Source organism: Diadema antillarum, unplaced genomic scaffold (assembly GCF_040938485.1).
Source record: "Diadema antillarum isolate AM-2024a unplaced genomic scaffold, OU_Dant_1.0 scf00000146, whole genome shotgun sequence".
In the NCBI taxonomy this organism is placed as follows: domain Eukaryota; kingdom Metazoa; phylum Echinodermata; class Echinoidea; order Diadematoida; family Diadematidae; genus Diadema; species Diadema antillarum.
In genome coordinates this window covers 1245955-1257598 of record NW_027271035.1, presented here as the reverse complement: position 1 = coordinate 1257598, position 11644 = coordinate 1245955, and the positions used below count along the sequence as shown (strand labels likewise).

The window sequence follows — 11644 nt, the reverse complement described above, 5'->3', positions numbered from 1 at the left end:
ACACTAATTTCTCTTAAGAAAGAGCTTTCTAGACGCGTTTGAAAACATTTCTTAGATAAAATTTGGTGAAATGTTTTTTTTAAGTTTTCGTTTCAGTCGGTCTCATTGTAATATGATGAAAAACAGACATGGGGCTCAGTTGAAACAATCGGAATATAACAGGAGGAGGTATAAGGGGAGGGTATAGAGATCTGATTGATGGGGTTTGGATGTCTGTAGTACAAAAAAAAATGTTTATCTCTTGTTGCTTGTGCAAAAACTCTCCATAACATTTTTTTTTTTTTTTAGCGTTGACTCGTAGAAAAGATCTCTCAATAACAATTTCCACGTCGACACTCAGAACAGTTAAAATGGGAATCAAAAAAAAAAAGAAAACGTGAGAAGTGATAAGAAAGGAATGAATCCCTTTTCTGCTTTCATGCAACATTGACATCGCACAATGTCACACTTGACAAGGAAAAGATATAACTGTTGTGTCTAATATCGCTGTTTCGTGGAAACGAGCGGAAATTTTGAATGCTAATGAGATCAGAGCCATGTGTGTGTGTGTCTGTTGTTTTTTTTTTTTATTTCAACGAACTTTCTTTCTCCTCTTTTAAATCCAATTGAGCTATAAAAAGCACCCTACAGCAAGTTAAGCTTTAAAAAATATTCCCTGTAAAGATAATGATTGACTAACTTCAACTCTCTCTGGAAACTGGTCAAGGTGATAACATAATTAAGAGGAAATCTAGAAAGGAACGTCAAGGTCTTCATGAACATTTTACTTGATGCATCCCTCACTGATGAGATTTACGAGGTTTCTTTAGCTTCCAGGGAGGAGAGTAGATTTGAACTGCATTGTCATGAAAGTTAGAGCGTATAGTAGCGAGGTTAATAGTAAGTGCTCATTATACAAAAGTGCCTTTTACCTTATTGGTGTACGGTGCGTGCTTCACTGGCATACTTGGAGTAAATTAATGCAATGCAATTCACCTAAAGCAAATGTGTGTTTCAATATACCAGTACACGGTATGGCGGTAACCTATGAGGCAGTATAACCATAAACTATGAATAATTAATTGAAAACTGTAATAACCAGCACCACTATATAAAACATGACGATATACCGTCACAGATGGTCAGTTATATATACTCACACTAAAGAGTGTGTCATTGCAAAAATCAGGTACAACAAAACTGAGCCTTATATAATTTTACGTACATATAATTATTTGAAAACAAAAGGAGATGTCAAAATGAAAAAAAAAAGAAAACAGAAGGTACATTGAACTTTCACGATATTGTCTGGTAACGTGAGATCTGTGGGATCAGTTCGTAACACACCAAATTCAGATGCCAGTGTGGAAATGTATAAGGATACATTGTACTCTAATAACTACATAGATACAGAAGTATAAAAGTGGTTACAACTGAGCAGATTTAAAAAAAAATGTGGGCAGGAATGTTTGATAATTCTTAGAAAATTATGCTCTTATAATTATTGCATGTATAGGTGAAACTGTGCATACCATAACTCTAAGAACGAGTCAGTCATGCGTGACGCTGACGTCTCCCGGATATCCAGTTAACCATAGCAACGACCTGCGCATCAACTGGGTTATTCGTGCACCAGTTGCCGGCGAAATCGTTCTGAAGTTCATTGCCTTCGATCTCGAGCCGGGCTACGATTTTCTTAAAGTGGGCTTCGGCAACAGGTCAGGATGGGAGGACAGTCGACTAATTTCACTGAGTGGGGGCGTCCTCCCTGCTGAAATCAACACAATGCGTCACGTGACATGGCTGGAATTCATGTCCGACAGTGCGATCTCTTACTCTGGATTTTCAATTGAAGTTTGTTTCCAAGGTATGTAACTGAACTCTGACAAAGCATCAGCTTGTGGTTGAGTACATCCTCTTTTTTCAGACAAACTGTTACAAGCTACTGAAATCCTTGCATCTGATTGGCTGAGGGCGAATTTGTCTGACAACTTTGTCGGACAAAATGCTTCATGAAATGCCCAATGCCCCCCATGTATTATGTGAAATACAAAGATTGTCGAAATTGTACAAAATAACCTACTGTGTTATACTACCATCAAATATTGTATGTGTATAATGTTGGATAAAATTGCTCAATAATATGGGATTGTGGAGAAATGTTATACAAAGCATAAATCAAATGAAATAAATTAAATGAAATCAAATCAAAATGTAAGATTTTATGGTTTGTGGTTTGTCATTGACAGGTACACGCGTAAACAATGACGAACGATTTGTTGATCGCGGCGACGCCATATTGATACAATCACTGGGGTATCCGGTACAGTACGAAGCCAACAGCCTCCTGACACGGCTATTTGAAACGGTGGAGAATAGCTTTTTTGCTGTTAAAATCAAGTCTTTGACTACCGAAGAAGGGTGAGAGAGTGTTACTTTTCACTAATATTTTTTTTGGCAATAATTTGAACCCATGAGCACTGAAGCTAATATAGCGGTAAAGCGTCATTTAGTCTTTTGTGAACTTTGTGAACATCGGCAAGCAGTGGGCAAAATGTACTTAAAAGGCTATAAATATTTCAATTAAATGGGGTTTTCTTTTGTTCTGCACAAAAAAGGGACGGACAAACCAATTAAATTGGGATGATTATACAATGTAATAGGGAAGTGCATGTCAGCTCACTTTACTGAGTAAACACATTCCATCCAATATTAATCATTTTGAATACCAGTTCGTTTAAGAAAATAGAACTGCCACTGGTAATAGGAGAACTAATCATTGTATGATGATGTTACACAGACTGCTTTGTGACACGAAAATTTTAATGTACCGGTATATTACGTCCTCATCAAAACTATGCACACTATTTCCCTGCAACACATTTGAACTGATTCGACTGTATATTATTTTCCTGACCTAAAATTACGGGGAGATCAGGAAGGATATTCTTTACATCGGGGATGGGAAAGACGTTGGAAACCGAGCAACCATACTGGCAACATTCACTGGTAGCCTGCAGACGACTCAACGGACGTCTGTAGAATCAAAGTCGAACTGGATCTGGGTGATGTTTGTCAGTGACTACGCTGACACAAGAGAAGGATTCCAGATAGAAATTTCGAGCATCACCCGTAAGTTCAGACACACAGCGCGTGTGTACACGCCTGTGTTATATGTGAGTACACTCATTATTGTCAGATTGTGCTGTGGTATTCCAGTCACCAAGCTGAAGCGAGAGATAAAAAATATTAATGTGCGTGGGTGCGGATGTGTCTTGTATTGATGTGTGTTGCTTCAGTAGAGAGGATTAACGCTGAATGATTTAGGTGAGTTCATTTCAGCTCCGTTTATTTCAATTTTCTTGACTTGCTTCAGCCATGACTGTTCTTCAGCTGGTGCGTTATTTTGCTTGCACTTGACATCTAAGTTAAGTTTACATTTCACAGAACATGACAATTTTGTCGTGGTTGTTTAGGACTTAAAGTCACTTACTTTACATGTTATAAAAGTATCAAGAAAGTACCAAAGACCCTTTTCATTTCAAGAAACCGTTATTTTTTTTCCAGAACATGACAATTTTGTCGTCTGACATGCCAAGGACTTGATTTGCAATGTCTGAATTGTGTTGAACATAGGATATCAATATGCACTGCATCTTTGTACAATATACACTGTTTGAAATATTAAAATGAATATTAAATTGAAAGAATAGCATCATTAATTACGTTTTAATGGCATATGCGAAATTCACTGTATAAAGATTATTTCTTCTTCTTTTTTTTCATTCAATGCCGTTGCCTGTTGCTACGTCTAACGAGATGTGAGAAATGTTGGCGATCTATATAGAGAAATTGCATTGATCTGTTCAACAAAATTAGCAAAAATATACATATATATATATATATATAGAGAGAGAGAGAGAGAGAGGGGGGGGGGGAGGGAGAGAATATGTGTGTGTGTGTGTGTGTGTGTGTGTGTGTGTGTGTTTGTGTGTTTGACATGATTACCTTTCGTGAGAGTAAGTACCTCCTTGATCAAAGAGACCAACCAACCATTCTATCTGCATGGGAATTCGACCTTGAAATTGTGTTTTAAAGCATGCAATGTTCTGTAATATGCAATGTACATCTTTATTTTTGTTGAAATGAAACTGCATAAATGAAATGAAAAGATATTAAATACACATGTACGTCAATGTAGAAAACCTATGTATATGCGTCACTTCGACTGTAGGCCTTTACGACGACGTTTTATCTTTTCCTATAAGGTAAACTCATTCGCGATTTCCTATAAGGTAAACTCATTCGCGATGGCCGTGAATAGAAAAGTTTCGAAAAACCGTCATGGTGCAGTGTGCTTATGTCATTATTTGTTCTCTTTTCTTTACCCCGTATCATTCCAACCCATCGCTCTTCCTCTCTTTATCCTTCTTTCCTGCCCCTTCACATACACAGTATAACATATCCTTCCGCTCTTCCTTTTGAACTGACTATTTTTATTTTTTTTTTGCCCCTTGAGCAAGTTGAGATCGGGAGTAAATGTGTATCCTATGTGTGTTCTGAGGGCTATGTGTTCACGGATATGAATTTCGATTATGTAATTTCCTAAATACAAAGTTAACCTCGTCTACGTCAACCTCGCACAAGTAGAAGTTTTTGATCAGTCAAAGACAATTCTAGCCCAAATGAATCCAAGCATGTGTTAATTCTTTTGTGTATGTTTATGTAAGTAACTCTTGATTTGATTTTAGGCGAGGTTGACTGTATGTCAGTATTTTTCCATCAATCTCTATAATACAGCTGATATCGACTTGGTCAATGACTTGGTAACTACGATTGAAACTCCAACATGGCTCGTCAACTCCTCACACGAAGTCAGAGAACTTTACTGGACCTGTACAGCGCCGGAGGATAATGTAATCAAGATACAGTTCCTACGATTCGACATCCCAAACGATATCGAATACGTATCGATAGGTATTGGACTGTTGCCGCTTGATCGGGAGACCCTACGTATACGACTTACAGGAAGAAATACTTCAAGCGAAATGACGGTGGCCAGTAATCGATTATGGGTCGCATTTGTGACGCATGCGCACACTGGAGGGCTTGCCGGAGAATTCGAACTTGAACTGACGCCGATAAAACGTTAGTTTGAAAGTTATTCAAATATCTAGAAGTGTAGCACATAATTATAAGCAAGTAATGTAAATCACAAGCTATGAATGATCTGTATTAGCCCTTTTCCATTTCACATCTTTTTGCTCATTGCTCTTCCACCAACTTGGTATATGATTCTTTTTTTTTAATGATAGTGTTAAAGTGGGGAGTAAATCGATATTATTCCTTTGTATTGGTTTATAGGTGGGTGTATAATGAAAAAATGTGTATACGCATGGTGTCTGTAAATAAGATTGCTTGTCAAGTGTCTGTATAGCACTCATTTAGGCCTAAATCGATGAACGGCGACATCACTAGATTGATAAAGAATAGATTTAATGAGATAATATCAAAGCGACGGGGAAATTTTTATTTGAATAGAATGACCAACGAAACAAATAAAGTGTGGTATCATCGTCATTTTATTTGGCATATCAAAATATGATTCCACGCGCAAAAACAAACAAACAAACAAAAGTCATAAAAATCGTTCTTGTACAATAACAAAGACTTTCGAGACCCTCATTCGCCTTGACCATCAAACGTGATTTAAGTATAAGAAACATACCCTTGTGTTTGTGTGCATTTATGTCTGTGTTTATGACTGTATGCTAAACGGGCACAGTTTTCCGCAAGTCAGGAACATTAAATTTTGCCAAGGATGCGTTTTGGACGGCTTGCATATTTAACAATATTGAAAAGTCCTTGAGAAGTCCATACAGTAGAATCTGCTTTCAATTATCTTCTTGAACGTGCAGGTGACTTACCGGGAACCAAAATTCCACCTGATACTACGGTTACTTTGTCATCTAGCGATTTTATCAGCGATTATCAGAATAATCTTCAACGGATCTGGACATTTTCAGCTCCCGAGAGTTACGTCATTCGTGTAACTTGTCTAGATTTCGATCTTCCTGATGACGATAGACTGGGAATGGGAGACGGCGTCATACATAACGAAGGTATACCTTGTGTCGAATTTGCATATGACATATAGATAGAATACCCCCTCTCTCTGCATATATCTCTATCTCTGTCTATCTATCTATTTATCTATCTTTCTATCTATCTACATTTGTAATTGTATATCACATGTACGAATGAATGCACGCATATATGTATTAAGTAATAGTATCACGCACTTTTTAGCCTTTTAGTATTGTGGATACCGTTCACAGTATTTCTTTTTCTTATGTCTCTCATATATTATATGATTCTTATACGTCTTTCCTTTGTTAGTTACTCATTGATATTTGCTCATTTCCCTCACATTTAAATAATTGTGTTGATATTTTCCTGTGTAGCTTCACTTGTCGCCACATGGGATGGACGAATGACCTCATACCCGGAAGTGATTACCTCAACAAACGGGTTATGGGTCAATCTCGTGTCTGGCCGAGCCAACAAAGGAAGGGGATTCCAAATACAGATGTCGACCTTTACACGTGAGTAATGACACTTTTAATGAAGCCTAAATTGACTTACCGCTTTCCATTACATTTAACACAATCCGGATCTTTAAATTGTTTCCAGTCCACTTTCATAACGAGGTGCCAAGCAGATCTGTGAAAGGGTTTGCAGTATCTTTTCTTCTCAGTCATCCTGCTCATGCTTGGCTAGAGGTTCTGTTTAATTTTGGGAGCAGTGATTTCAACATGTTTAAGATATCACATTTGATGCGTAAGAGTAAGTCCGTTGTTTCACAAAACATCCTACCATGTACAATTTTTCGCAATAAAGTCTTAAGTATAGGGAGATATCAGTATTTTTCTCAATAAACCATAACTGTAGATGGTTTAGTCGGGAAGCATTTTTATTACAACTATTGTTCACATTACAGTATATTTAACAATACTTAACATCCATTTTACTGATTCAAATTTCTACAGTTGTTGTTTCTATCCCCAACTCACATCTTAGAACTATTTTACAGCACTAATGCTGGGTTTTTGTTTTTTGTTTGTGCAAATGGTAATTATGCCTTTAATCAGACAGAAAGAAAGCTCAGTACCGTTTAACATATCTTCCTCACCAGGAGTGGGCAAGATGTTTTAAAGTCCTAACCAGCAAATATATAAGACATGAGCATCAATGTCTACAGGCTCATAGATGACATGATACATGATATACTACCTTCTGTACTTGCAACCTACTCCATACGTTCTCCTTCAGCTCCTATTGTCTTGGATGCGGACCAGACCTACCAGTTAACTTCGCCAAGTTTCCCAATGTCCTATGAGAACAACGCCCACATCACGTGGCGCATTATGGCACCATATGGGTTCGGCATACTGCTGCATTTCGTGATGTTCGATCTCGACGATGAAGGTGACCAGTTGGTCATCGGCCAAGGCAATCAGCCAGACGCGACCGACAGTATCTTACAGCGATTCACGGGACGCGGTGTGCCTTCCGACTTTGCCGTGTGGGCTAGAAAGAGGGCTTGGATGCGATTCACGTCAGACTCCACTGGGTATGGAAGTGGATTCGACCTGGAGATTCGGTCGGTCATTGGTGGAGGTAAAATTGTTTGACGAATTTTATGACTCTGGTCATTGGTCTTTACAGAGTCACAATAATATAGGGTTATGCATCCACCACAGATTGTCAATTGAATCGTGTGACGTCACAAACATCAATTTTCTTGGAATTTCAGGTATGGAGATCACTTATTATTTTTTCTATGATAAAACCAACAGGCAGGTTTGGCTGGAGGGGATGCTGAAGGAAAGAGGGGCCGCAAAGATAGATTCATTTTTTAACTATCGGGAGACTGGGATTTAATAGACTATCTTTACGGTGTTGAGTTCGAGATGAGACTCTCCTGTGGACAGAAGACAAAACAAAATACACAGCTCTTGTAAAAAACAACAACAACAACAACAAAAAACAAAACAAAAAAACAAAACAAAAACCACACACACACACTCAAACACACACTCACACACAACTACGTATCTGATTTGCATAACATAAACATCAAACGTTTAACCGGGCCAATATGTCTGCGAATCCTCATCCTCCCGTTACCTAGGTTACTGCTTAATCCCTCTGGGAGTGGAACGTGGATGGATACCAGACGTTAGCCTCACTGCAACTAGTCAGAAAGATGGTGCACATTCACCAAGCCATGCAAGACTGCATGGTCGGTCGTCATGGATGCCTAAGGCTACCAGCATCCACACGGAAACGATCAAAGTGAGATAGGACAACCTGATCTTTTTTTTGCCATCATTTCTATAATTGCGTTTGTTGTTGTTGTATAAACTTTATATGTCATATCTACTTCTACATGAAATTAACAAAACTATATATGTTTATGTATGTGTATGTTTGCATATATTATGTCTCTTTCTGTCCACATTGTCATATCCGTTCTCTTTCGATTATGCTATTTTTTCTATCTTTTTATCCATTTGTATATCCATAATTGTATCTTTATTGGTCTATATATCATTTTTTATGGATCGTTCTCTCTATGAAGGTGATGATTTTTTGGGGTGTTAAGTATCCCTTCTCAACTTATATATATAATTAAATCTAATTAAATCTGTTGATAATATTATTGATGCGCTTTCTAAAAAGGAGCACATAATTGGAGTTTTTATGGACCTTAGTAAAGCGTTTGACACTATTGATCATGATATTTTACTTGAAAAATTATATAACTATGGTGTGAGAGGGATTACTCTGTCGTGGTTCAGAAGTTATCTAAGTCATCGAAAACAATATGTTGTATTTAAATTCACTCACTCAACATATTCAAACGTGTCATGCGGTGTCCCTCAGGGATCTATCCTTGGGCCCCTACTCTTTTTGATTTATATCAATGATATTATCAACTCCTCTCCTCGTTTAAATTTCATCTTATTTGCAGACGACACCAATGTTTTTTATTCCCACAAGGACATTGTAACACTGGTTGACACATTAAATACGGAATTAAGCAACATCTCGAAGTGGTTTAGAAGTAATAAGCTTTCATTGAATATTGATAAGACATGTTTTATACACTTTCATACGTTGCAATCCCAACCCACCCTTCCTCAAAGTATTTTTATTGATGATATAAACATTGCTGAGAAACATTCAACCAAGTTCCTAGGAGTAACCCTAGATAGCAATCTAACTTGGAATACTCATGTTCAGAATATTACAACAGCAATATCTAAAGCAACTGGTGTTTTAAGAAGAATAAAATATTTGATTAATGATCAAACTTTAATTATGTTATACAACACTTTATTTTTACCATATGTAATGTACTGTAATATTGTATGGGGCAACAGTAGCAAAACAAAATTGAACACAATTTTTCTTCTCCAGAAAAAGGCTCTTCGTATATGCACACATTCACATTTTTTGGCTCACACTGACCCCATATTTTATCGCCTAAAAACTTTGAAGGCCCATGATATACATTTATACCTAACTGCCATATTTATGTATAAACACACTCGAAATGCATTACCATTTTTTCATAATACCCTAGTAACCAATGACCATATTCACTCATACCCTACCCGTCGTTCCCATGATTTTCACTTAAGTAATCCAAAGCTTTTACTTGCTCAAAAGTCGATTAGACATCAAGGTCCGGATACATGGAACACTCTTCCTGAGGAGTTGAAACAGTGTGCCTCCTTGTTTTCATTTAAAGCAAACTTAAAGAAGTACATTTTATTACAGTATATTTCAAATATGAACTAAAAACAAATAACTTATATAAATCTGTAACTAATGTTGGTCTCCTGATAGCAACAGCGCATATCGTCCCCTCTTTCAGTAAACCAATTTCACTATTCTAAATTCCAGCCTATCTGCTATTGTGCACCCTCAAGCACCTGCACACACATTCACCACCACCACCATCACACACCAGAGTTTATTTTCCCCTGCTACCTTCGCAGCAGAATTTATATTGTTACGAATTTAGTACGTCCTTATCTTTTCCTCGGGCCGGCCATCTTTTCAAGCAATGCTTATAATGGCGGCCCTCTGCATAATCGTTTCTTAACTATAAATGTTATTCTTATCACTGCTGCATAGACATGCATACTGTATATTAAATTTCTTTCATATCGTTGTTTATGCAAGTCAAAAGACTGTGTTAAATTTACTTTACATATGTCCTACGTGTTCATGATTATGTACTTAGTATGTATCGTGGTTTATGCAAGTCAAACGACTTTGCGTTTAATTTACTTTGTATATTTCCTGCATTTTCATGATTATGTAACTTATGTATATTGATTTGCAGAAAATAAAGTATCTATCAAACAAACAAATATACGGTATATATATATATATATATATATGTGTGTGTGTGTGTGTACACAAAGCCCCTTAGTGATGTTGAACCTAAATATAAAACTTCACAACTCTAAATTTGATATCGACTCTAAGTGTAGCCCTTTCTTAATTGTAAGGTGATACCGACCATAAGAGTAATATTAACAATAGATAATACATATAATAACTCGAAATTAAACTCCTTAAATGTGATAAATTTCAATCCTTAGCGTAATATTGACCCTAAATACATTAAATTTTAACCTTGAATATCTGTTCAGTATTTAAGTTTTTATGCTTAAATGTTCAAAATCTTTTTCTCAGTTTAAACTCGTTCACTGCCCTCGTGCGACCACTTATTACGTGGTATCACCACACAAAATGCCATAGTATCTAAACGACAAGTGTATCAATCCTAAATATTAAAAAATATATATAAATGTAATATCAAACCTGAATGAAACCCGGGATGAAACATTTACCCTAAATAAATTATGATAAATTTAGCCGGACAAAAACAAACAAACAGAGACAAAATCAAAATCTAATGTAAAACATTTTAACCTTAGATCTTACTATCCACTCTAAATGTGATACATTGTAACCTAAGGTGTAATATCGGCCGTAAACGTGATACTTCTTATTTTTAATCCAAAATGTAATATTGACGCTAAATGTAATTCATTTAATTTACACGAAATCTTATACATTTAGACCCTAAACAGAGCTAAAAGAGATATTAATTTGCTTCAGAATGGTCTCATATTCAAGAAATGAGCAGTCGATCGTTAACGATCGCCCCGTCACTGTACAGGCATGCTAACCTGGAAATATTAAACTGCACATTAATTGAATATGAGACCATTCTGAAGCAAATAATTTTCACACAACAATAGATATATAATGTATTATCAAATGAATCCCACAAGGATTTGAACAATCATCCCCCACCATTCCCAGATACCCACTGATCAGTTACAAGCCATCCCCTTTAAGATTGATGATTATCTTAGATAATCAACCCGACAGTACATATTGAGTTAAGATGGATTATGCGTAAAGTTACTATTATACACAGTATATATATATATATATACACACACACACACACACACACACACACACATATATATATATATATATATATATATATATATATGAAACATTTAGGGTTGCCTCCTGTTATTACGTTTACAGTTAAAATGCATCACCT

General features: G+C 36.5%; 1 protein-coding gene across 1 annotated transcript; it reads left to right on the top strand.

Moving 5' to 3' along the window:
• Window positions 1-1097: 1097 nt before the first annotated feature.
• LOC139721626 (neuropilin-1a-like) lies at window positions 1098-8346 on the top strand. The gene is made up of 7 exons (XM_071632958.1): window positions 1098-1120; window positions 1578-1697; window positions 2918-3111; window positions 4780-4956; window positions 6444-6584; window positions 7312-7659; window positions 8174-8346. The coding sequence occupies exons 1-7, from the start codon at window positions 1098-1100 to the stop codon at window positions 8344-8346; spliced, it is 1176 nt and encodes a 391-aa protein (XP_071489059.1).
• The last annotated feature ends 3298 nt before the right edge of the window (window positions 8347-11644 follow it).

Coding starts and splice junctions, on each gene's coding strand:
- LOC139721626 (XM_071632958.1), top strand. CDS start 1,098: ATGACGATATACCGTCACAGATG. Junction 1,698..2,917: donor AAAGTGGGCTTCGGCAACAG/GTCAGGATGGGA, acceptor CGGGGAGATCAG/GAAGGATATTCTTTACATCG. Junction 6,585..7,311: donor ACAGATGTCGACCTTTACAC/GTGAGTAATGAC, acceptor GTTCTCCTTCAG/CTCCTATTGTCTTGGATGCG.